Source organism: Stegostoma tigrinum, chromosome 32 (assembly GCF_030684315.1).
Source record: "Stegostoma tigrinum isolate sSteTig4 chromosome 32, sSteTig4.hap1, whole genome shotgun sequence".
In the NCBI taxonomy this organism is placed as follows: domain Eukaryota; kingdom Metazoa; phylum Chordata; class Chondrichthyes; order Orectolobiformes; family Stegostomatidae; genus Stegostoma; species Stegostoma tigrinum.
This window is the reverse complement of record NC_081385.1, coordinates 32,018,569-32,045,144: the sequence shown is the minus strand read 5'-3', so window position 1 is coordinate 32,045,144 and position 26,576 is coordinate 32,018,569. Positions and strand designations below refer to the sequence as shown.

At 41.0% G+C, this 26,576-nt stretch overlaps 2 protein-coding genes across 6 annotated transcripts in view; both read right to left on the bottom strand.

The window, feature by feature from the left end:
- LOC125467000 (uncharacterized) overlaps positions 1-10,598 on the bottom strand; it is a 52,529-nt gene extending 41,931 nt beyond the window's left edge. The window contains exon 1 of the mRNA XM_048562286.2: positions 10,503-10,598. The gene's annotated coding sequence lies outside the window, so the exon portion shown is untranslated. The remainder of the gene's footprint in view (positions 1-10,502) is intronic.
- Positions 10,599-17,522: 6,924 nt separating this feature from the next.
- The window catches only part of chek1 (checkpoint kinase 1), a 140,756-nt gene continuing 131,702 nt past the window's right edge, over positions 17,523-26,576 (bottom strand). For all 5 annotated transcript variants that reach the window (XM_048562436.2, XM_059638991.1, XM_048562438.2 and 2 more), the window contains 3 exons: positions 23,873-24,004; positions 23,474-23,575; positions 17,523-19,955 (listed from right to left, as the gene is read on the bottom strand). In XM_048562436.2, the coding sequence (XP_048418393.1) occupies positions 19,860-19,955; positions 23,474-23,575; positions 23,873-24,004 (330 nt within the window). In that variant the 3' untranslated portion in view covers positions 17,523-19,859. The remainder of the gene's footprint in view (positions 19,956-23,473; positions 23,576-23,872; positions 24,005-26,576) is intronic.

The following is a 26,576-nucleotide window of genomic DNA, read 5'->3' as shown; positions in this document are numbered from 1 at the left end:
AGCTCTACTAATAGAGGGCATAGGTTTAAGGTGAGACGGGAAAGATTTAAAAGGACTAAGAGACATTTTTTTCACAAAGAGGGTTGTACATGCATGGAATGAGCCACCAAAGGAAATATTGGAGGCCAGTACAATTATAACATTTAAAAGGCATCCGGATGAATAGGAAGGGTTTAAAGGGATATGGGTTAAATGCTGGCAAAGGGTACTAGATTAATTTAGGATATCTGGTCGACATGGATAAGTTGGGCCAAAGGGTCTGTTTCCATGCTGTATGGATTGAACACATTTCCCCTTCTGTAAAGGAATGCACTGATGGAGACTCATTGTTTTGTTTTTAAATGAATTCTTTGTTCTATACTGTCACAGTATTAACATAAAATACTTCCCAAATCTCTATGTATTTCACGGGATGGTAATGAGGGAATATTTTAAACACGTGCAGCATGTTTGGAAATGTCAGAGTGGACGAGAATATAATCATAAACAAAGCCAGCATTACAAGCACCAATACCAAACCAAGATGTGAAAAGGAACATCCAGGGGCACCCCTAGGGAAGGGATGTCCCAGGTGATGGTTAGAGTTACAGAACACGAGTGTCTCAATGTTTACTCTGACTCCGATGGTGAAGTAATATCTCGGCTCAGGAAAAGGCAAGTGCAGCCTAAACAATAAATACAAATATTACATCACAAGGCTAGAATCTTTTAAATCAGCACGCAGATGTGTCATCACTGATCCAAGAAAGCACCAAGGGAGTTAGAAGGTCATGAGTATCAGGCTCACAGCAGGGTTTAAGCACATTATCCAGATGGACTCTTCAGAGTGGGACTGAAGGAACCCTTGTGGGCATGGGGGTAGTTCAGGGATTGGATGAGTGTGCTGTTGATAGGAATTGAAACTAATTTGTTAAAGGGCTAGGCTATGGATTGCACATGCAGTAGGGAATGATGCATGAGCAAATATCAAAAAAATACAAAGTCAGTCTGGAAGGTAAAAGATATATAATCAAGTTAATCATACAATCCCTAGAGTGTAGGTAGGGGCCATTTTCCCCTTCGAGTCTGCACCAGCGCTCCGTGGAGCAACTCACCCACATGCATAACTCTACATTTTACCTAAGCTGCACACCTTTGGACTGTGGAAGAAAATCAGAGCTCCAAGAGGAAACCCACGCAGACACAGGGAGAATGTATATACTCCACACAGACAGTCAGCCGAGGGTGGAATCAAACCCAGGCCCATGGCGCTGTGAGCCATCATGCCACCGTGCCACCATGATACATATGGTGAACCCCCAAACCCTGTTGGACAGATAGACGGAAAGGGAAGAAACAGAATCCCATTGTGAGTTCTTCCCAGTGAGTGGAGATTTTTGCTAAGGCCTTCACAAATCCATGTGTTTTGCCCGGATTAGCACTTACCTTAATAGGATTCTTTCATTATAAAATCAGAGCCAACTTAAGTCACTGCATGACAATGTAGTTGCAAAAACACAATGCTTTTATTTCAGAACAGAGGGCGGGTGTCTTTAGAACGTTGATGACCACACCTCATGGCAAGTTATCCTGTCATCCAGTGTTACGACTTCAATGATGCCACGTGTAGATTTTTAGGTAATGTCCTGACTACTGTTTCTTAAACTGTTGTGTTGGAAACAAACACGCTGTGTGAATACGGTTCACATGGGACGTTACAGCACAGGTAATAGACCACTTGGCCCAACTCGTCTAGGAACATACCATACGTATTATGTTGTGTGCACTGCAGTAGGTCATTCTGCTCTTTGAGCTTATTCCACGTTCCATGAGGTCATGACCAATCTGCCTCCACACAAGGATCTATCCATGTTATTTCAGCTTTCTTTATTGATGTGTCCTTCTATTCCCTTCTCCCTCATCTCGATTGCCCTGAAAGATATCTGTTAGTCACCTCAGCCATTGTATGTTGGACAGATTCCACATTATTAACTGTCTCAGAAGTGTCCAGGGAGGATAGAATGGCCTGCGTCCTTGTTATATCTCCCACCTTTTCCTAGTGTCACTCCTTCTTATAAAGATTATAACATACATCTAAATTTCCTTTGATACTGAAATAACTCCACTAAGTCTGGTATCCTGTCACCAAGTCACCCTTTATTCGCACATACATAGTACATGACACTGTCCCAGCTGGCTCAGACTTGGCTCTCAGAGTGAGCAGAACCCATGACTCTCCTGTTTATATCTGTCAGCCAGGGATCCCTGATAGGGGCTGTTAATCTGGTCCAATCAGGGAACTCATGTTCTATGGGGTCCACCTGGCTGACCTTGTTTCAATCTCTACAGTCACCTTCATCTTATAAAGACTATCACAAACATATAAACTTCCTTGAATACCAGGACTATGATCTTGACTCTGCTGAAGATTATGAGGAATGAACAAAATGAAACTTTCTCAACTGGAGGAAGCTAGAATTTTCTGGGTAGGTGAAAAAAGGAATGGGACCAGTTGAAGTGGATGGTTGGATATGTTGGCATTCATAGAAACATAGAAACTAAGGGCAGGAGTAGGCCACTCAGCCCTTCAAACCCATTTCATCATTCATTATGACCATAGTTGATCGTTTATCTCAATGCCATATTCTCCCTATACCCCTTGATGCCTTTTAAAGCTAAAAGATTTGCCTGTCTCTTTCTTGATTACATTCAGCGACCAGGCCTCCACACTCACCCACAGTAGAGAATGCTACAGGTACATTCATCCTAAATGTTCTATCCCATATCCTGAGACCGTGTCTCCTGGTTCCAGACTCCACAGTCAATGAAGATATCCACCTTTACATAGTCTGCCCAACATTTTTAGAGTTTTATGCATTTCAGTCAATAATTTATCATCCATTTGAACTCTATTGGATACAGGCCCAGTTAAATCTATCTCTCTCTCACTGGATTTTCCTGTCTATCCTGGTATCAACTGAATGAATCTCCATTGTGGTCCCTTCGTTCACCCATTCTCACAAGTCTCTGGCTCAATTCCACAGCATCATGGAATTATTACAGTACAGAAAGAAGCCATTCAGTCCATCATACCTGCTGCAGATCTATTGTATTGTGCTAATCTCCTGTCCTTTCCCTCTATCTCTGCGTATCATTACTTTTCTATATACTCGTGTAAAAGTCAAACTGTTTAGACCACTTTTTAAGGTTAAATTGATGGGGTTGATTGCTACATGGATACTACTTTTGAGGGGCTGAAATTAACACTACAGTCCAATATAGCATATCATTAGTAGAAGCACAATTGTACACCAAGGGATAACAAGGCGCAGAGCTGGATGAACACAGCAGGCCAAGTGGCATCACAAGCAGCTGACGTTTCGGGCCTAGACACTTCTTCAGAAATCATTTCTGAAGAAGGGCCTAGGCCCGAAACATCAGCCTTCCTGCTCCTCTGAAGCTGCTTGGCCTACTGTGTTCATCCAGCTCTACACCTTGTTATCTTAGATTCTCCAGCATCTGCAGTTCCTACTATCTACGTACATAATGGGAGATTGTCACCTGACTCTGACCTGATGCTTCTTAAACTTTGGCGCAAAATTCTTCCATTTCCCTCCATTTTCTCTTGTCTACTGCTGTTTTAGTTTTTCAATCATTTTAATACTTTTATTTCTGATAAAAACATTATCAGACATTTGACTCTGATAACAGTCCTACCAATCTTTGTGACAATGAGAAATTGTCAACAGCTGCACATCCAACTGATCAGGGGCAGCTCAGTGATACGGTAATTATAATGTAGAAAATGTATATCAGCCTATCTTATTTAGGAAATGATGGTGTGATAAAATTTGTATCACAGTAATTATACTAATTATAGCGCTCATTCGATATTGAAATTAAAATATCCGTAGCCTAATGTTGCTGTAAACTGTACATCAAAACACATAATAGCACAAAGAAAAGATTCATTGTAACATTTATGGACAGGATAATGCCTTGGCTCACAATTGCTGATTTGTTATTGTGAAGAACTAAGGCCAACTTTTACAGGAGATATATGGAAAATTCCAGATTTCTTTTGCCTAAAATAAGGGTCAACTTTTACATGAGATCGACTTTTACTCGAGTGCATACGGTATAAAAAAAAAATGCCTCCCTGAAGCTGTCTCCATCATATTTCCAGACAGTGCATTCCATATCCCTTGCAATAAAGGTTTTCATCACATTGTCCTTGCTTTGTTTACATGTCACTTTCAGCCACACTTAAACATTTAAAAGCCCACATAGGATATGGCAGATACCAGGACGCAAAATGCTGCTTTGGAGAAGTGCTGCACTGTGAAATGACTTTATTTAAACCGTCACAGCCCCTAAGAGTCTCCAAGAAAGTTCCATGCAAGCTGGTGTCAGTGCCAAGCAATGAAAGGGAATTTGCAAGAGCAGAGGGCAAACAAGCTAAAATGATACACATCGAAATGAATAATTGCAGTGAAGCTGAAACAAGAAAGGGATCCATTCTCTAATGAGCTATAAGCCTCTGGCGTGGTCGCCAAAACAATTAGTTTCCTGATGACAACCTTGTACTTAGACAATTCTGCGCCACAGGCAGTACATTAGTAAAAACGTAATGAGCTCAAGTTAGGTACACACCCAAAGATGTACTCATTAAATTAATTTTCATGGTCTTGTAAGTGCTCAGTGTCAGTTTTGGAGAAAGCATTTCAGGCATTGATGGTTACTTACATGGCAGGCATAGCAGATCACTGTCATTGATAATCTACCTCAACCCCAACCTCAGGATCTCACTTCTAAGTGCAGCAGTGCCTTTATCCCATTTCTCACTGGCTTTCCTCAGACCTGAGAGAACTCTCCAACTGGTGCCTGAACTAACTCCACTGAGGCCAGTATGCCACCATCAAATCATCAGTTATTTGCACATGCACTGTACGTGGACTCTAAGCAGCCAGATCAGAGATAATCCCTCAAGTGAGGAGAAGCACTGAGAGTCCTGTTTATATCTGTCAGCCAGGGCTCCTTGATTGGCCCCAGGTTGACAGCCCCAATCAGGGAACTCAGACTCAATGTGACCCATCTGGCCAATCTTGTTCCAACCACAACACACAACATTGGGCACTGCCTTGGAACATTCACTGCCCACAAGGACTGAGACAGCTGTTGTAGGAGGTTCTTTGTGCTATTGTTCAGCATGAGGTACTTTAGCTGCAACCAACCTCCTTGAGGGCTCAAGATCTACACGTTTGCTTTCTAAGTTGGGTTTCTTGTGTGCCAGTCCTGAAGAGGGCACAATGAAAAGCTCCCGCTTTGTGTCTCTTTATTAGCGATGTGTGTGTACTTCTCTTTACTCCCAGCCTTCCCAGTCTGTAACAGTCCACTGTGTTTTGAACTCTTCCTGTGGCCCACTGGGCCTTTTAACTTCACTGGCAGAACCTCTCCAGCCAAACCCTGGCCAATTTATACAACATGAGGGGAATGCAGGTCCATGGTTTGACAGGGAAATGTAGCAGGAACTATTAACTGTCGATCTTAACAGAAGAAACTCAGACCAAGCAGACAAATGATAATTTGGTTAGGGTGGTGCCATGGGACATGTAGAAGGGTTTGGCAGTCTCTGTTGCCCCTTACTCAATGAAAAAGAGGTAATCAGGGGACAAAAACATTTGTTTACAACTCGGGTATTCACTGAATTCAAACAAAGATCAATACAGGACCATCTACCCCCCAAGATTATACCTGTAACAAAGATCATCACAAATGTGCAACACATCTGTCCAATGCAGTGCTGAGCTCAGGAATCAAGCACCAAGTTTTTCAAAACAGTCTCATCTGCAGCTTAGTGATCACACGTTTCAGCCCTTGAATCAGAAGGTTATTAATTCAAGCAGTAATCCAACAGTTTTGACAACAAATGCTTCAACGTTGGGTCCCATCCTCCAACAAGCCCCCCTCAGGCTCTCTAGTTTGAATAATTACAGCTCTAATTATAACCTCCCAAATTTCTCACAATTTGGAACCATTCCGAAAAATCACACAACACTCTATTTAAGAAGGTGACAGAGACAAAAACAATTGTAGTCCAGCCTACTTGACATCCCTAATCAGGAAATGGCTAGAGTTTGTAATTAAGGAAATTAAGGCTCAATGTTCTTTCTGGGTTGGGAAGTGGATGGTTTCAGGGTTCCTATCCCACTTTCCTGGCAGTGTGAAGGGAGAGATCCCAGTCCTTTTTCTCTCAGAGGTAGCCTAATAATTGGCTAGAGGATGCAGGCTGTGTGGTCAATAGTAGTCAGAGGGGCAGAGACAGAGGTGTGAGTGAAAGACACGATTCCAAACAAACTAAAGATGAACAGAACCTGAAACCTGGGCCCAAGCTGCCCCCTAAATGCTACAAATCCAATTTTGAGATCAGCAGGCATAGACCACCCTCCCAGACAAGATGGGCCTGGATGGAGCTAGCTGACGTGGTGAGCAACTCGACTCTAGTCTGCAGGAACCAATGCAGTTCAGGAAGAAGGTCAATTGGCACGGTGAGGGCAATGCCAAACTCCCAGGAAACCAGTGGCAGGATGGTGAGAATATTCCTGGGAACAGCAGCATGGTGTCTAACATTATTTAAAGCTGCACTAAGCCTCATCTTGTCACTTACCCCATCCACGTATTCCAGAGCCACTCACCCACTATTCACTTTACACAGCTTGTGCAAATGCAGGCCGATGGGGTGAGGGGTGACGGCCTAGTGGTATTATCTCTCGTAGATTAATCCAGAGACCAAGGTAATGTTCTGGGGACCTGCATTTGAGTCCTGCCATGGCAGATGGAAGAATTTGAATTCAATAAAAATCTGGAATCAGAAGTCTATTGAATCCATTGTTGATTGCCAGGAAAAGCCCATCTGGATCACCAATGCCCTTCAGGAAAGGGAACTGCCATCCTCACCTGCGCTGGCCTACATGTGACTCCAGACCCACATCAATGTGGTTGACTCTTAATTGCTCTCTGGGCAATGAGGAATGGGCAATAAATGCTGGCCCAGGCAGTGACAACCTCATCCTGTGAATGAATAAAGGAAAACAATGGAATTGATTTCATATTCCTTTGGGAAAAATTAACCTCTCAGCCTTTAATAAAAGCCTCGAAATAAACTATTATTACTGATACTGAGAAAAAGTTCATGCTGTGCAAACTAACCTTATAATATATAATTCTATTAGCTGTGTCAACAAGCCAGAAACCACATCAAGGGCACAATCTGTTTTCACAACCACTTAAAATTATCACTTACAGGTAGTTCTTCTTAAACACTATGGTTGCGCTCTTGTGAGACGCCGCACTGTGGAAAATCTTCATAGAAAATTGTATTACAGAGAAATCTATATAGAAAATCGCGATACCTGTACGGTGGAAAGTTTGTGTTATCCAAACAGCATTCTCTGTTCATTAATTACGTTACAGCCAATTTGTGTTAACGAAACACACATTACAGCATAACTATTTATAGATGAATAGAGCAATAACTGTGCTGAAATGTATTAGCATTTGAAACTTAGTCAACCATTCACTAATGCCACCATATTGCAATTAGACAATATCCTGGGATGGAAAGAGAACAAGATGCTCAATTCAATTTCAAAGCAGAGTCTACGTCACTCAATGTATGGAGGCAGTTGATTCAATTCCTTTGTTAAGTGTCCAAAGCATATTCATAAAAAATCCAGAGTTGTTTCTTCTTACAAGTTATACTAAAAGAGATGATAGTGCAAGTTGACAGGACATCCTGTATTGTGATCATTTTTCCAATTGGAAAGTACTCTAATGCAGTGAATAGCTGGTCAATGTAAAGTTCAACTTACCTTTAAGGGACAGATCCATATGATGAGTCTCTGCATTAAAAACATCCACCTTACATTGCAGCGCCGAAAAGTGGCATTTGAAGGTGTGAAGACATCTTATGTGTTATTCTTAGAATGTTACCAACTCATCAGATTTTCCTTTTTTACATGAACTCTCAAAACTAACATGCTTTTGAACAGTTTCCATATTCTTCCCAAGGAAGAAGGTGTTTGGGGGAAATTCTGATTTCTATCCCTCAGTTTAAAAGGGGAACCTGACATCAGCAGTGGTGTGTTGTATCCTCGAGCATTCTGATCTTTTATCATTTTTGTTGCAGAATTAATTTTGTTCTGAACATCAAACTCAAGCTAAAGAACAGTTGTGCACCAACAGTAAGACTAAACAAAACATTGATAATATACATTTGAAACAGCTTACTATCAGATGAGGAAAAAATATTAGCAGCCCCAGCCACTGACCTGGTAACACAGCAGTCATGCAGATGACTAGTCATAGCGTCATAGAGTCCTACAGCATGGAAACAGACCCTTTGTTCCTACCAGTCCACGCCAACCATATCCCGAAACTAAATTTGCCTGCATTTCACCCATTTCCCTCCAAACCTACCTTATTCATGTACTTACCCAAATGTCTTTTTAGTGTTGTAACTGTACCTGCATCCACCATTTCCTCTGATAGTTCATTCCACAGATAAGTCACTCTCTGTGTAAAAAATTGGCTCCATGTTCTTTTTAAAACTTTCTCCTCTCACTTTAAAAATATGCCCCCAATTTTGAACTTCCTTACCTAAGGAAAAGATCCTTGCTATCCACCTTATCTGTGTTCCTCATTATTTTATAAATCTCAACAAGGTTACCCTTCAATCTCCTACGGGCCAGTGAAAAACGTTCCAACTCATCTGGCATCGCCTTATAATTCAAACTCTCCATACCCAGCAACGTCTTGCTCCAACTTTCCTGAACCTTGTATAAATTAGTTACATCTTTTCTATAGCAAGATGATGTAAACTGTGCACAGTACTCCAGAAGAGGTCTCACCAATGTCTTGTATAATCTCAACATGACATCTGAACTTCTATACTTAAAGACCTGAGCAATGAAAGCAAGCGTGCTAAACGCTTTTGTAACTACCCTATCTACATGTGATGCAAATTTCAAAGAATTATGTACCTGAACCCCTAGGTCACTCTGCTCCACAACACTACCCAGGGCTCTACCATTAACTGTGTAAGTCATGCCCCTGTTTGTTTTACTAAAATGCAATACTTCACATTTATCCAAATTAAACTCCATCTGCCACTCCTCAGCCCATTGACCCATTTGATCAAGATTTCTTTGTAATCTTATATACCTATCTTGTTGACATTTGAACTCATGACCTCTATGTTTTAGGTACAGCACCATAGTTACCACACTAACATACATGAGAGAGTATTTGTATACTTTTGCATTGTATGTGTTGTTCAATCATTTGGCAGAAGCAAGGAATTGGAAGCAATGGTTCAAGACAAAATCAGGTTGACAGAAATTGTGGAAAGTAGAAGATTTGTTTTCAGCTTATTGAGTGCTTTCTTCGCTTGAACTTGCTGCAAATTGTGAGGGAAATATCTTGCCATTGACAAACACCATCAGGCAGAGAAAAAGTGGCTCTGTGTACTTGAGCATGGAGGTCAGAGAGGTATTGAGTTCCTGTCAATTGAAGGATAGAATTGACCTAGGAACTGACAAGGAGAGCATTGTAGTGAAGAGAGAATACTAAGCCAGGTGAGAGAAGGACTGTGAGGTAGTTTTAGGGAAAGTGAATGGGAGGATCAGGAAAATAGTTAAGAAGGATGGGGAGGGAAGTTAAAAGCACAAAGGTTCATGATTGGGCTTCAGGAAAGAGTTATGAGCTGCAGGAACTGGCAGAAATGACTTTTGACTGTGAATTGGACCTGGGTAATTGCATAGGCTGGGCTTGCGTCTAGTAATTGCCAGCCATGGGGGGATCGACCAGCTCTTTGCATAAGGACTAAGTGTGGCAGAATTTAACTGCCAAGATGGCAGAACTAAGATAATTAAATGTAAAGTCTGGAGGGAAAACAACTCCCAAACTAGAAAGAAGCCAGGGAAGATAGTCTGGGGTCAGAAATGTAGAGGAAAATTGAATGCTTTCTCCCCCAAGAAAAGATCGAAGGTGATTATTTCTATTCCGAAACACACCTCCGAACCCAGGCCAAAAGAAAAAGGCCCTTGTCTCTGTGAGTTTTGCTACAAAGATTACACAAACTATCTGTGTATTCTCCTGAACTGAGACATTTAAGGAGTAATTTTCAAGATGTCAGGCACAACAAATGGATCAAGTAAGAATAAAACATTTCTGCCGGTTCTGGTGCATAGCACTAATGGCCATTTCCAAAATCTAAAGATCAGGATGTTTAACAGGAACATTTTACAGAAAAATGACAGTACAAGTTTGGATAAATTGCCCACAAGCAGCAAATAATTCTGGATCAGTTCATAATCTTAATACTGAGGGTGGCACACTTTTATTATCAAAGGTATTAAGAGATATGACAGATATACGGAGCTGGGTATCCAATGTTAGAGGTAAGGGCTCCCGGGACACTAATTCAAAGAGCAACTTCTCTCACTATCCTGGCCAATGCTTACCTTTCAACCAAATGGCATCATAGCACTTTGCCTGATCATTGACATCCATTCAATTTGTGGGATCTTGTTGTGCTAAGTGACGTGGTTGCTGTGCTTCCCACAAGCAAGCAGTAAGTGCTCCTCGGAAGAACTGTAAAGTACATTGGGATGTCATGAGGATGTTAAAGGTGCTAGAAAAATTGCAAACCAGTTCCCTAGAGAAAGTAAATTCAAAAATACTGTTCAAGTCACTGTAAAACAGTACGTAGGACATATCCAGCTGCAGAACAAAGACACTGTTGAGATATGTCTACATGAGCATGAAAGCAAATTAAAAACATTCGTTCTACCTGCATGGTATGTGGAGTATGTTATAACTGTGGGAAATGTGAGAGCTCCACAGTCTTTCTCATTGCTCAGGAATCACCAGGCTAGACTCACCCTAGAAATGTTTCACATTCCTCAAAATCAACACTAGATAAACCATGAGAAAGGATTCATAATATCCTTAGGCAACTGATACATGCATTAAATGCTACGATTACAGCCCACTTCATCTGACAGAGATACTTATGATGTTTAAAGGAGTTCATAGGGTAAATACAGAGGAAGAAAGTGTTTTCTCAGGCAGACAAGTCAGAATAAGACAATTTGATCTTAAAATTAGGGTCAGGATAGTTATGAAAGAAACCAAAAGTATTTTCCCTCCATGCAGAGCATAACAGAAATGTGAGAAATGTACCAAAGAATAAAAAAGCTTACTGAAATTGCATATAGCACTTGGTGAAGCAACACCTTGTGTTGCTTTGATCCCGTTATTTAAAAGAGCTATTTGCCTAAGAATGGAAACAGCAAAACATTTTTTTAATTAGGGGTGGAGCTGGATGAAAACAAAAGGCCAGGCAATATCAGAGGAGCAGGAAAGCTGACTTTCAGGTCTGGATCTTTTTTCAGAAAATCTGAAGAAGGGTCCACACCTGAAATGTCAGCTTTCCTGCTCCTCTGATGCTGCTTGGCCTGCTGTGTTCATCCAGCTCTACACCTTGTTATCTCGGACTCCAGCATCGGCAGTTCCTACTATCTCCAAAACATTTTTAAAAATTTGTTCATGGAACACGAACGTCGCTGGCTGTCCAATATTTATTACCTGTTCCTAATTGCCCTTGAAGTGGTGGTGGTGAGCTGTCTCCTTGAACCACTGCAGTCCAAGCACTGTAGATAAACCCTCAATGCACTTAGAGAGGGAATTCCAGGATTTTGACCCAGCGACACTGAAGGAGCAGCAATATAGTTCCAAGTCAGGATTGTGATTGGCCCGGAAGGCAACTTGCAGAGGTGATGTTTCTATGTATTTGCTGCTCTTGACCTTCTAGATGGAAGTGGTGATGTGTGTGAATGATGCTTTCCAAGGATCTTTAGTGAATTTCTGCAGTGTATTTTCTAGGCAGTACACACTATTGAAAAGGAGCATCAATGGTGGAGGGAGTGGATATTTGTGGATGTGGTGCCAGTCATGTGGGCTGCTTTGTCCTGGATGGTATCAAGATTCTTGAGTGCTATTGGAGCTGCACTCTTCCAGATAAATGAGGAGTATTCCATCACACTCCTGACTTGTGCTTTATAAATGATAGCCAGGCTTTGTAGGGTCAGGAGGTGAGATACTCGCTGCAAGATTCCTAGCCTGTTGACTTGCTCTTGTAACCACTGTATTTATATGCCAACTCCAGTGAGTTTCTGGTCAATGTAACCCCAAGGATGTTGATAGTGGGGGATTTGTTGATGTCAAAAGGTGCCGGTTAGATTGTCTCTTATTGGTGATGGTCATTGCTTGACATTTGTATAGCATGAACATTGCTTGTCGCTTGTCAGCCCAAGCATGGATAATGTCCAGGTCTTGTTGCATTTGAACATGTACTTTTTCAGTATCTGAGAAGCTGTGAATGGTGCTGAACATTGTACAATCATTGGTGAACATCCCCATTTCTGAACCTATGATGGAAGGAGCAGCTGGAGATGGTTGGGCCGAGGACACTACCCTGAGGAACTCCTGCAGTGATGTCCTGGAGCTGAGATGACTGAACTCGAACAAACACAACCATCTTCCTGTGTGCCAGGTATGGCTCCAACGTGAGGAGACTTGTGCCCCCAATACCTATTGACTCTATGTTTTACCAGAGCTCCTTGAAGCCACACTTGGTCTAATGTGACCTTGATATCAAGGGCAGTTACTCTCCCCTCAAATCTAGAATTCAGCTCTTTTGTCCATGTTTGAACCAAGGCTATGATGAGGTCAGGACCTGTGTGACCTTGGAGGAGCTATGATGCTGTTGCCATCACAGTGACGTGGTTGAAGGTGGGTCTCAAATAGCAACTTAACATTCTGGTGTACAGGATCTTTGGGCAGGACAGAGGAGGGTGCAAAGGCGGAGTTAGTGTTGCATTATTGATGAGGGAGTCAATTATTACAGTAAGGAGAGATAATCATCCGGAAGGGTCGTCAAATATGGCTTTGTAGGTAGAGTTTAGGAATAAAAAGTGGGCAGTCTCACTGTTAGGACTGCATTTGTACAGTGCAGATAAAGGCTATTCAGCCCATTGAGGCTGCACCAACCCTCCAAAGAGCATCACACCCTATCCCTGTGACCCCACATTTACCACAGTTAACCCATCTCGCCTGCACATTCTGGGGAAATCTCTCTCTCTCCCCCATTATCTCTATGACTATGAGTTCTCACTCTATATCTATTATCCCGATTACAATATCTCTCGGCTATTGTCTTTCCCTCACGCTCTATTAGTTATCTCTTCATTGTTGTTATAATCTTGCTCCCTCTATTATTTTGATCTATCTCTCTCACTCCACTGCCATATTCTTGCCACTGCTCCACATATGCATTAAATGAGCATTTCATCTGTCTTTAGGATTAGACAGGGTAATGTCTCAATGGTCAAGGAGCCTAGAATCAGGGCTCACATCTAAGTGTATAGGGTAGGCCATTTGGATCTGAGATGGGATGAGATTTCTTCAGAGAGCGAGAGTGTGCTGAGTGCGTGGAATTCTCTGCCACAGAAAGTGGTAGAAAGCCAAATATTTTCAAGGAGTTAGAAGTAGTCCTTAGGGCTTAAGAGATCATCATGTGTTGAAAATGGGAACAGGATACGAAGGCAGATTTTGCTGATTTGGTTTCGAAAGGAATGGAGAACATTTCTGTAAGCCTTGTGCTATCATAGCTTTCCCTTCTGCAGACAGTATGGAATAAACTTCTTATGGCAACATAGCTAATCTGAATTGACTCTTTTTAGATTCTTCTTTACAGATTCTGAACTAGTCTGGGAATTTTATGAAATAGTCTACTGGTAGCCCCTTCATCAGTTGCTCAGTATCCCAAATATCTTTGTCTTGTCATTCCCTGTCTGACTGTTCCTTGATATGTTGGTTCCTGATTTTAACCACTTTGACTACTACCATTTGAAAATAATTTACAGCAACACACACAGGAATGCTTGTGAGTGAGAAGTCTTGGTTGTGGACTACATATTTTATGTGTACCTTGCCTTTAAGAGAGTGAACCTTTAAAGGACTCCTTGCATTGTATATACACAATGCTGTAACTCTTCCTGGCTGTTAGTCTGCTGAAAGTTTACATGCTGCACACAGAAATCGGGCTAGTGTAATGTTGATTTCATAACGTGGAATGTGTTCTGCTGTTTAAATAAAATAACCCACAGAGTTAAACAAAATCATAACTTATTAAACAATTATTAAATGACATGAAGGGCGATGGAAAATATGCTGGTAAGGCACATAGTTCTTGAACAATCAGCAAGTTAAGCTACTGATGAACCATATGGTTCACAGAACCAAATTGTGCTAATGTAGATGAGACACATTTTGTTTGTTTCGACAGTGTGTTAAAACACAGCTTGCTGGTAAGCAGGTAATATCCCTGTTGAAAGGTCAGTGTAAATCACTTGAGAAAGATCAGGTTGTACTGGATTGATGGGAAGGTCAAGGGCACATTTTCAGAATTTCCACAAAAATTCAAGATTAAATCTTAAATCGGGACACTGCAGACCTCCTAAAGAATTTATAACATATAAACAGTTTTCAGAGATATGACTTCTGCATTCAGGTGGGCCTAATGGAGAAAAGCAAGCAAGATTTGCTTGGCAATTGGGAATGTAAGTTAGCACTGACTTAACATGTGAGAATTAGCTAAAAGGTCCCCAAAAGTTATGAGCCACATAAGAACAATTCAGAGTCACATTAGTTTACCCACTCCAATTAGAATTCATGACATTTTACGAGAACCCTATACAACCTAGTGAATGCTTCATGAGCAGACGCAGAGAAAGGTACGTAATGTGACTTTTCAAATGGGAATCTAGCAAACAAAATTATTGCGCTAATGATCACATCTAATCCATGAAAGCTTGAGAAAGATCTGCTCAACAAAATGAAAACTTACAGCATCAAAGACCTGCTAAAAGAAGTAATCCTCACAATCAGTGGCCCAAATTACAACTCAATGGTTGAAATAATCTGTACGACACTCAAACATGACTGGAATGTGTGCTCCTTGTGCATGCATCAGGAAAATGCCCAGCTTTCAATTTTGCCAGTCATGCTGCAGAAAAGGCCATGGACAGAGGTAGTATGCTCGAGTAACGTCTGATGCAACTACAGAGTCATGCACTGACCCAAACCTCGCAAAAGGAGTGTCTTCAAACTACAATAAAGAGCATCTAGTGTCCTACGCTACTGCATCTACGCTACTGTGTACTGCTTAATGGAAATAGTTTTCTGTGCCTGTATGGCCAAGATATAGGACTTGCACCTTTCTCACAACTTTGTGGATCTATCCCACTAATTGTGGCCTCAATAAACATTTCCTATTTGCTTAATGGCTTTACGAACACACCCAGCTCTTCATAGCTCCATAAGATGAATCCTGTTCTTTTAAAGGATTTTCCTAGATGATTAACGCTGTCTGCAGTAGTCCTAATAACCCCCATTGATTCATGTTTTTTAGCAGATGAATCCTGCTGTCTGTGGTTCAAAAAAGTGCTTCTTGCCTTCACTGCAGTTTAAATAATGGATCTCTTGCCTTCTCTGCAGTTGAACAGTCTTCTAAATTTCAGTTTCTGTTAGATAATTGCTACTTGTACTTTTGATGTATCCCTTTATCACTTTAATTCTGGTTTCATGACATTCCTAGGTCAGTGACATCATTTTAAGTTGCTTCTGGGGACCTTCAATTCCCTCCCTGTAGTCATGCCTCATGGTGCCCACTCACTGTTCAAGATGCTTATATGTCCAGTAGATTTTACAATTTAATATTTTTAACATCAAATTCCCTTAATATTCAATTCAGAGATCTAGAAGGGAATAAAGAGCTACAGAGATTGTACATGAGAGTATAGTTGAAGTACAATACCAGCCATGTTGCTGAATGCCAGAGCAGACCCGAGTGGTTGAACTTCCTAATTTCTTCTCCTACTTCGTATGCATTCATGTAAAAGGTTGTGAATGATGGGAGCACTTGATACTTTCAAGACTGAGGTCACTAAGATTTTTGGGGAGTAAACGCACCAAGGAATAAATATTTAATTAACATACAGCCACAATATAACTGAATGTCTACTTCCACAAACGAAGGTGGCCAATTTCACTTGTTAATCTTGTTCATAGCTTCATTGGAGACTCTGCAAATTTCCTTTAAAAAGATTTTAGAACTAATTAGAAAATGTGAGGGAAGTTTTATAAAACCTTTGCTTTAACGTGAGGAATCCTTTTTGAAGACTGTGTACAGATAACTGCTCCCTTTATACAATCCTCCTCTCCTTAAGAATGTACTGCATAGTAGAAACTCTAAATATTAAAGTTCCATCTTCCTATCAACCTAATAGCATCAGGCACCAGAGACAAATTCAAACCCAGGACCAAATATGAAAAGGGCAGTCTCCAATCTACTGAACTAACAGTACTAAAAAGTTATAGTTCAATATGAAGGGGCAGGAGAAATTCTATATAAGCTTTCCTTCCCTACATAAATGCATTCCCTCAACACTTCAATAATTGTCATTAAGCAGTACACAGTAGCGTAGCATTGTTTCTGGTCTTCTGATCTCTCCATGTAAAAATTTTGGGCCTAGCCCCACCTTGGAGACTCTGACCTAATACCTTAGTGCAGTGTTGAGGGAGTGTCACACTGTCAGAGGCATTGTTCATTATATCATAGATTAAATAAATATCCTGTGTGCAGGGGTGTTCCATCAATACATCTATGCCTTAAACTGAATTACTAAAACAACAGATTAACTGGTCATTATTACGCTGCTGCCTGCGAGTCTGTTTCATACAGGTTTGATGCTGTGTGACCTACGTCACAACTCTTCAAAACACAATTTTTGACTATAAAGTACTTGGGGGACATTGAGGGACCATGCAAGGTCCCACATCAATGCAAAGCTCTCATTTCATAAAGGGTTTACTACATTGCATCAGCTTGTAACAGCACATATTAAAAGCAATTATGAGAATGGCTTTATGATGATACATTATTAAAATCTATTCATCATTTGTCTAATCTGTGACTTGCATCATACATCCAACCACTATCCCATGTTGTAAACATAACAGCATTGGTTCAATTCCTGTAGTGGCTGAGGTTACCATAAAGGATTCTCCCTCAACCTTTTCCCTCGACCAAAGCTCATTGGCCATCAGGATAAACCACCATCAGTCACCTCTCTGTCAGACAGCAGTCCTCTGGTCTGGTAAGAATATGGCAGCTTTAAGTGAACTTTATCCCATGTTAGAATAGAAAATGAAACAGTGTTCACATAAAGAAGTTTTTTTTATTCATTATTCCAAAATATTCCTTACATATTTAAAAAAAATTTATTAACAAATCCCGGACAGGGAGTCAGCTAACTGATCCCTCCTCCTCACAAACAGTACGGGCACACAGGTCCTGTGTCTAATTAGCAAAACTCACAACCTAGTAAACTGTATGAATAAAACAAAGCAGGCGTGTAAACAGGGCAAGTGTCAACTTTATTTAAAAATGTGCGAGGGTCAGAGTATACACAGATAAAGGAGAGAGTTAGAGAAAAGAAAAATGCTGGAAATCTAAAATCAAAGTACTCAATGGATCAGACACCAGGAAAAAAAAGAAGTCACGCCTGAAACATTAGACTGCCTTTTCCTTAAGGCATTAGCCATTCCTGCAGCATCTCACATTTAACTTTTTTTTGTCAGGTAGTGGAGCAGGTTACCATCTAATCTTGAAAGGGTCCCTTCTGCAGAAGGGGAAGACATTTACAAGACCCAAGACTCAATAAACTGAGCTCTCACAAACTCTACAACACAGATTGCACACACAGAAATACATCTACAAAGACAAACATAAAATTAGAAAAACACAGACCGAACATAGAACTATTTAAACATTTGATGGCTGGTTATTTTGTGAGCTATATACTTCACATCAAAAGGATACATCAAGATTGCACAGGATCACGCAGAATCAGTTTAACTAAAGAAGAGATTTAAACTGCAAAAGCATGATTCCTTGAACCAAAAATCATTGGTTATATCTTTCACTTACCAGAAAGCAACATATTAAATCAGGCTCCATTCACAATCAACCAACTGAGGAGATCCAATTTTTATTCTTTCCCATGCTCCCAAACATTTATAATTTATGGAGTTTAGGTACAAGTGCTTCAATTCTAAATTGTGAAGCTCTACCTTTTATTAAAGGACAGATCTCTACCCAGTTCACTACAAATGTCAGGTGACGCTATTCTTGACTCAGTTCATTACATGTGGAACATGCAACTGGCTGCAGGCATTTGCAGATTCTACTTGGGGCAGTGCTGCGGCCTTCTACTGGCTATACTATAATATTCTACAAAGCAGAAGAGGATACTGGGGTCAAAAAGCAGCCTGGACAATGAGCTTGCGGTTCTGACTCAAGAAAAGAAGTGGCAATGCCCATTTCCGCAACTCATCCAAACCTGCTTCAAGCCATACAAGAAAAAAATCTTGAGGTGGGAGATGGGGAAACAGAGCAAAAGAAAAAAAAGTACTGCTAGTGTTAACTTGTGAACCTGATAATCATCGAATCCTTCTGGCCTCTTAAATCTAATTTATTTCTGATAATGTGTAAGATTTTGATTTACCACAGTGTAAATTTGTGGTAAATTGCAGCTTATAACAGTAGAGTACAACGTCTACAACATATAGGCCAGTAATACCATGCAAGATGAACGATTTGTTAAAATTACAGAGATTGTGTTATTTGGGCACCCAATATGCTAGTTACAAAATTGACAAGTTTTCCACAAATCATGATGGGAGAATGGATCATTGATACTTAGACAGTGTCATATCCACAACAATCATTTCACAGATGATCTGAAAAGTCATATTATTCAATTTTTACACGGTTCAAATTTGAACAGTTGAACTAGACACCAAATCTACGATTGCGCACCGTATCAACTCTAACAGTAGAAGTTCTCCGAGAGAGCCTGATTGAAAGTCAAATTCCCAACCACGCCATTCCTTCACTAATCCCTGCATTTCTAATCAAACACTCAAAATTTGCAGTCGGGTGTGCTGTGCATAAAATAACACTGGTGTTAGAAGTGAAACCCAATCAAAACAGTCTGAAGACTTTTCCAACCTACAGGTAATACACCATCCCGTCTCATGCATACCCTGACTGCACTTTGAAGCTCGAGTTGAAAAAAAAAGGGCATTTCCTGAGTGTTTTGGAAAGCCAATTGGTCCACAGATTGGGAAAGGTTGCAATATTTAGTCAAACCACCTTGGGAACATTGCACTGTTCCTTTCATTCTCATCGTTCAGTGGATATCAATCACAAATAATTTCAAAGGCCGTACTGCATCTGTGGATACCCTGGCGGCCCACATGGTTAGACGATCAGATGAATTTCATCCAGTGTCACATCATTGGAGTCCTACAAATTTCAGAAGCTCATCCAAACTTCTAAATGAAAATGCAAATGAATTAAGCATCCAACACATTCCAACAAAGCCTCAAATGATGAATCTGTCACTGAGTCATTGGGAAAGAAGCAGTTGATTGGACAGAGTTGACTTAATCTGCTCAGAATTTTAAAGGATAAAAAAATAAAATTGGCATTTTAGTTGATGATCCATTGCTTGAAATCTCTCCCATAACTATATTGGGGGAGCAACTTTTAACACTTAAAACATACAGACAAGTTCACAGTGTTGGTAAACTGGGTGAGAAAAGGTGTCTCAGCTGTTATACCAGACAGTTCCTTCTAGCAGCTTTATCCCAGCAGAGATACAATGCGATGCAGGGACTCAAAAGAAAGATCAGGTTACAGGTAGGAGGATCTTCTGAGAGTAGATGATGTCACTCAACTTGTGCCTGATGCCCACAAAGTGCCTTTTGAATTCGAGACCATCTCCCTGCAAGTGAGAAATAAATAAATATTAGTGCAAGTCCATGGATTGGGAAGCATTTCAGGGAAGAACTAAAATGTAAATTATTAGAGCAGTTACTTTTATCCTCTCATAATGTTTCCCAAGAATTTTATGTCCCTATTTTGGATGGAGGGGTGGGGGGGTCACTTTATAGAAGTCACTCATCAAACATATAAAATAGATGAAGAAAGGCATTCCACCCCTCAAGTCTGTTCCACGATTCAATAAAGTCGTGGCTGATGTGTTTGTTTTGAATACCACACTCTCATCAGTGCCCTTCTACCTTAGATTCCCTTGCTTTATGAGAATCTAACTCCAATCATACCCCCAGACAATGGAATCACCAGATGCTGAGAGGGTGCCACACGGTGTTGCACACAAAACCACTAATCATACTGTTTCCAATATTACTTGATATTGGTGTTGGGGGGGTCTGACTGTACTGGGTTCGTCTACTTCAGCAACCAAGATCTTAAAAGCCAGCAGTTCAAATTGGGGTCACGGATATAGCAGGCTGAGGAAACTTAAGTCTGTACCAAATCCTAGCTGCAAGAATGCCTACAGCTTGTCACACCAGCAACATTAATTTATATAACTTAGCAAACGTGGCATGGGTTGCACAAGAACATATTTGGACAATTGGGCAAAAACTTGATAGAAGAAGTAGATTTTGAGGAACACTTTAGAGGAAAAAAGAGCTAGGAGAGTACTCTAGAGTTCATGGCATTCCCAACTGAAAGCATGAGCTCCAGAGGTGAGCTAAAATTTTAAAACTGGAGGAGAAGCTCTATTTCCGTGTTGTAAGGTTTGGGAGGTTGTAGGGATGAACAAGAGCACAGACAGATTTGATTACAAGAACATGAATTGAAGTTTTGATGGGCCAAGACATAATTAAAGGTCAGCGTACACAACTTACATAGCAGTTGGCAGACAGCTGGAAGAGTCTATGGGAGGGTAGAAACTAGTCTGACCAGCAGCATATTGGAATAATCAAGTCGAGAGCTAAGAAAGGATGAGGCTTGCAGGAACAGTTGAGCAGCAGTAGTAAATTTGGGGGTTTATTAAGGATGTGAAAGTCGGTGGTTTTAGTGATAGTGCCCATATATGGACAGAACCTCATCATTTGTGTTAAATACAATTTCAGGATTGCAAATAATTTGGCTCTGCCTCAGGGAGCTGACAAGGAGGGGAACGCAGATTTAGGTAGATTTGCGCTGCTTCTCAGTGACTCCTACTGGAAAAAGCTGTATGGTAAGAACAGTGGAGCTCCTTTGGCTTTGAGTTTTGGGTGCTGCAGCAAACAAACAAACAATTATAAATTAAGGATGATCAATTTGGTGAGGCGCTCTAACATTGCCTATGCAAACAAATCCCAGCATCTCAGGAATTTATCAAAACAAAATGAAGCAAAACATTTTCTTCCCCATAATATATTCATACAAGGCCTGCAGTTACAGTAAGATGTAGGGGTTTTGGACATGAATCCAACTGACCTTTCACTCCCAGTCTCTTGAATCGGTCTGAATCTCAGACATAAATTTACAGATGGATCTGGGCCAATTCAGAGTTCAAAAGTTTATGTAGTCTAGTTTACAAAGTTAACATCAATTCACTCAAATTGACAAGCAGAGCCATTCGGGACACTAACACTCCTTCCTTTTCCAGCTATTATCAGCTAACTATGCTTATTACTGATGCCAAAACCACTCAGTTACATTGTGGACCTGACGTAGCAGCAGGAAAAATATCTGCACACACAAAAGATTCATGAACACACAGTCATTCCAAAGTGGTGACAGCAATTTTAAGGCAATACTTCATGGATGTGTCAGAATCTTCCTAGATGTACAGGAAGAAGGATCTGTGCACCACACAAAACAGAAAATACAATCGTGGGCTAACAGTCCAAAGCACTGAGTGTTAATGTTAACACAGTTTGTGTCTCAGACTCCAACAGCAGACGTACCAGGCAAAACTTCAGGAGGTGATATAACAAGAACTGCAGATGCTGGGGTCAGAGATAAAGTGTGGAGCTGGAGGAACACTGCAGGCCAAACAGCAGAGAACAGGAAAGCTGACATTTTGGGTTGGGACCCTTCTTCAGAAATAAAGGGGAACTCAGAAATAAATAGAGAGGAGTGGTGGGGCTGGGGAAGGTAGGTGGGATGGTGATAGGTGAGTGCAGGTAGGCAGTGGTGGGGATTGATCAGTGAGTGGGAGTGGCGGAGAGGTGGGAGAGAAGATGGACAGGCCATATCAGGTCAAGGAGGCAGGGATAAGAGGGAGGGTTGGACATGGGATGAGGAGATTTAGAAACTGATAAGATCCATGTTTAGGCCATTGGAGTCCTATGATGGACATGTCACCCAGGGAGTGGGAGAGGGCGGATAAAACGCTTCGCAACCAGAAGGTGTTGTAGTTTGTCGTGTACAGAATGCAGATACCATATAAAGCGGTGTCAGAGTCTCCACTTGATCTCACTGATGCAGAGGCCACAATCGGGTACAGTGGATGCAGTAGACACTACATATCCATCCTGGGCCTCCTCCAGTGTCACAATGATGTCACCAGGAAACTAGAGGAGCAGCACCTCATTTTCCGCCTTGGGAGTCTATAGCCCAATGGCCTAAACGTAGATTTTACCAGTTTCCAAATCTCCCAACACTGGCCTCATCCCATGATCAACACTCCCTCTCATCCCTGCCTCCTTGACCTGACACCACAATCTGTCCATCATACCCACGTTCCCCAGACCCACCCTTCCTATTTCTGAGCTCCCCTCCCCCTCTCCATTTCTGAAGAAAGGTCCCGAACCAAAGTGTCAGCTTTTCAGTTTCTCTGATGATGCCTGGCCTGCTGCGTTCCTCCAGCTTCATACTTTGTTCAAACTTCAGGATTGCCTTCAACAGTAAGAGTACTGGGTGAATGTATTACATTCCTCTTGGTTTTGAAAGTAAACTTGTACAAAGCAAAAATGAAGTAAATTTGCTCATCCTTCTAACCACTGTTCCAAAGCTTATAACACTCTGCTCAAAATCAGAACTTACCAACTGGGGATACAAATACCTTTCTCTTCACTTCCCCCAGTCATAAGTATACTTGATAATCAGGGCTCACTGCATTATATATTTTTCTTGCCAGCCATTTATTGAACTAAATTGATTGAAAATCAGGATGAATACAAATTAAAATAGCAACAGTTAAAACTGGGGAGAACTGAACTTAACATTTGGATGCACTAACATTTGGTCTTTTACTAGTTGCACAGCTTGATGCTTTTTATTTGGTCAGACATAAATGGCACTACATTAGGTGACATCAAAACACAGACACACTAGTGAGGTTTCCAGATAACGTAAAAAGAAAAATGAGAAATCCTGCCAGTGAAAATGTTAAAAGGCAAAAGGAACAGAAAGGAGCCACTTGACAATTCGCTAAAAATCACCTTATCCCAGATTAAGAAAACCTGTAAATAATAAGATTGAGGATTAACTAATTTTTACCTTGGACAGTCTGAAATCTACCAGAATCCTCTCATTCATCTCGATGAAATTTGCTTTGAATATCAGCTTGTTGTTCCGTCTGTCCATGGTTGATATAGTCACCTAGAAAACCAGCACAAATACACATGAAGCTTGACGCTCAAGGTTCCACAATACAACCATCAGCAATGCCCAGACTGAGGATTTTTGTTTTAAAAGGTTCTGTTCAGGGAAAGACTGACCTGTGCTCAATGTTCTATCCATTTATTTATTGCTAACCCTGTGTTCATGACTCTTCTAGTACAAATAAAATTAATTCAACAACAAACAGAATGGCATTAAACAAAATGTTAATTTAAGACCTCAGATAAATTTCTTGAAACAAAGTCATTTCATTTGCAGATATGTTAACCATCCTACCTGGTTATTGCAGCTCTTCTTCCAAGTGTAGCCGAGTTTCTCACAAACATCTTTCAGGGCCAGGTAGGACTGTTCAGCATTCAACTTCGTGAAGAACCGAGTCATTCTTTTCACTAACCGTTGCCAAGAGCTCTGTAAAACAAGCAGGTTAACATGAACACAGAGCACTGATGCAGTGCACAAACAACTCAGTAAACTGCATAAAAAGAGATAGTTAAAAACGCATTTCCTTAAGGATGCCAAGTGAGGAGGACCCAAAGATCATATGTTTGCTTTAAGGATTTGTCCCAGCCATTCTGTGAACATAGAACCAGTGACAGAAACACTACTTTGCTCGGTAACAATTCAGCCAGTACAACAAAATCTATAATTCTCAATAACACACATACACGTCAAAGATTTAATATGAACCCAAGCGAGAGAAAGAGCGTTTATGACCCCTTAAGGGTATTCCACAATTCAATCTAATCATGACAAGCGTCTTTGCTGCAACTCCACTTTTCATACCTTAATTTGGAGACTAAGAGCTTGTCTAATCCAGCCTTGAAAATATGTTGGAGCATCTATAACCTGCTTCCCAAATATTCACAATCTTTTCAGTGAAGAAATTTTCCTCATCTCACATTTACACTCTCCAGCAAGAAGCAATCTCACTGAAAAAGGCCTTTACAGGTAAGACAGTGAGGACACCTCTTATTCTTCTAAATACGGGAATACAGGACACCAGAATAAGTCACTCATTACGGAAACATCCTGTCACAAGTCGGTGGAGGAGGGAGGCCTTCAGATATCTGGGTCACTAGGAGATTTCTTCCAGGGCAGGAGGGACCTGTACAAGGAGGATGGGTTGCACCTAAACTGGAGGGACATCACTATCCTGGCACAGAGGTTTATTAGCACCGCCTGGGAGGGTTTAAACTAGCGTGCCTGAGGGCTGGGAGCCAGAGTAATAGGTCAGCATGTAGAATCATTGGAGGAGAAGATCAATGTTAAGTCTATTAAGTCTAATGGGAAGAACAGGTAGGATCAAATTAATGAACACAGCAGGACCTGTGGTCTGAAGTGTACTTATTTTAATGCAAGTTGTTTCAAAGACAGAGGAGGTTTGTGCTTGAATTAGTACATAGAGCTACAAGATTGTAGCCATTACAGGAACCTGGTTGAGAGAAGGGCAGGACTGTCACCTCAAATGTTTCAAGGTTTAGATGTTTTAGATGTTTCAGGTGCGATAGACAGGGACATAGAAATAGTCGGGGAGTCACATTACCAGTTAAGGAGAATGTTACAGCTGCACTAAGAGACAGCATCTTCAAGAGCTCATCCAGTGAGACCATGTGGCTAGAACTCGGGTATAAGAAAGATGCAATCACTATAATGGAGGTATACTACAGGTCTCCCAATAGCCAGCAGGAGACAGAGGAACAGATATGGAAGATGATCATGAAAAGATGCAAAAACAACAGGATTGTTGTGGTGAGTGAGTTTAACTTCCCCAGTAGGGCTCCTTCGGTGCCAGCCAGAGGCTTGGTTGGGACAGAATTTGTTAGATTCATCCAGGAGGGTGTCTTAATACAATTGTAGAGAGTCAATGAGGGAAGGGGCCACACGAGACCTTACACTGAGGAAATGAGCCTGACCAGTTGATTGAAGTTTCAGTGGGGGAGCATTTTTGAACAGTGATTATAGTTCTGTAAGTTTTAAGGTAGTTGTGGATAAGCATAAGACTGGTCCTCAGGTGAAAGTGCTAAATTGGAGGAGAGCTAATTATAACAGTATTAAGAAGGAACTAAGGAAGTTGTAGTGTAGAGGGGTTGTTTTGACAGTTAATGCACAACTGATGTGGGAATCTTTTAAACAGCAGCTAATTAGAGTTCAGAACCAGTATGTTGCTGTCAGGATGAAAGAAAAGGTTCGCAAGATTCACAAACCCTGGATGACAACAGATATTGCAACATGTTAGTCGAAAAGGAAAAACAAGCATATTTAAGATTAGGAAACTGAAGTCAGACAAGGACCTTGAGGAATATAGAGGAAGCAAAAAAGAATAGAATGAGGAGGGTTAAAAGGGGCCACAGAATACTCTTAGCAAGTAGGACTAAAAAGAATCCCAAGGCATTATATACATGTGTGTACCGGGGAAAGCAGAAGTCCACTCAAGGACAAACAATGGAATTTGTGTGTGGAGCCAGAGGAAATGGGTAAGGGCCATAAAATAGTATGCACCAAGGAGATGTACATGGATGATGGTAAAATTGGGGAGGGATATGTTGATATTCTAGGGCATGTCAATTTTAAGGAGCTGGTGTTGCTGGGTGTCTTGAAAAACAGTAAGGTAAATAAGTCACCAGGGCCAGATGGGATTTATCCCAGGATACAGGAGGTGGCATGGGAGGAGATTTCTGGGACCTTGTCAGAGAGCTTTGTAGCTTCTTAGTGAAGTCCAAGAAGACTGCCAAATAGCCAGTGTTGTTTCTTTAAGGGCATCAAGGATAATCCAGGACATTATACGTCAGTGAATCTTACATCAGTGGTAGTGAAATTACTGGAGTAGACTTTTAGGAATAGGATGTACTCATATTCAGAAGAAAAAGAGCTCAAGGGACAATCAGAACGGCTTTACAGAGGGGAGATCTTGTCTCACAAATCTGATTGGGTTTTTTGAGGTAGTGACAAAGACAACTGATATGGGTAGGACAGTGGATGT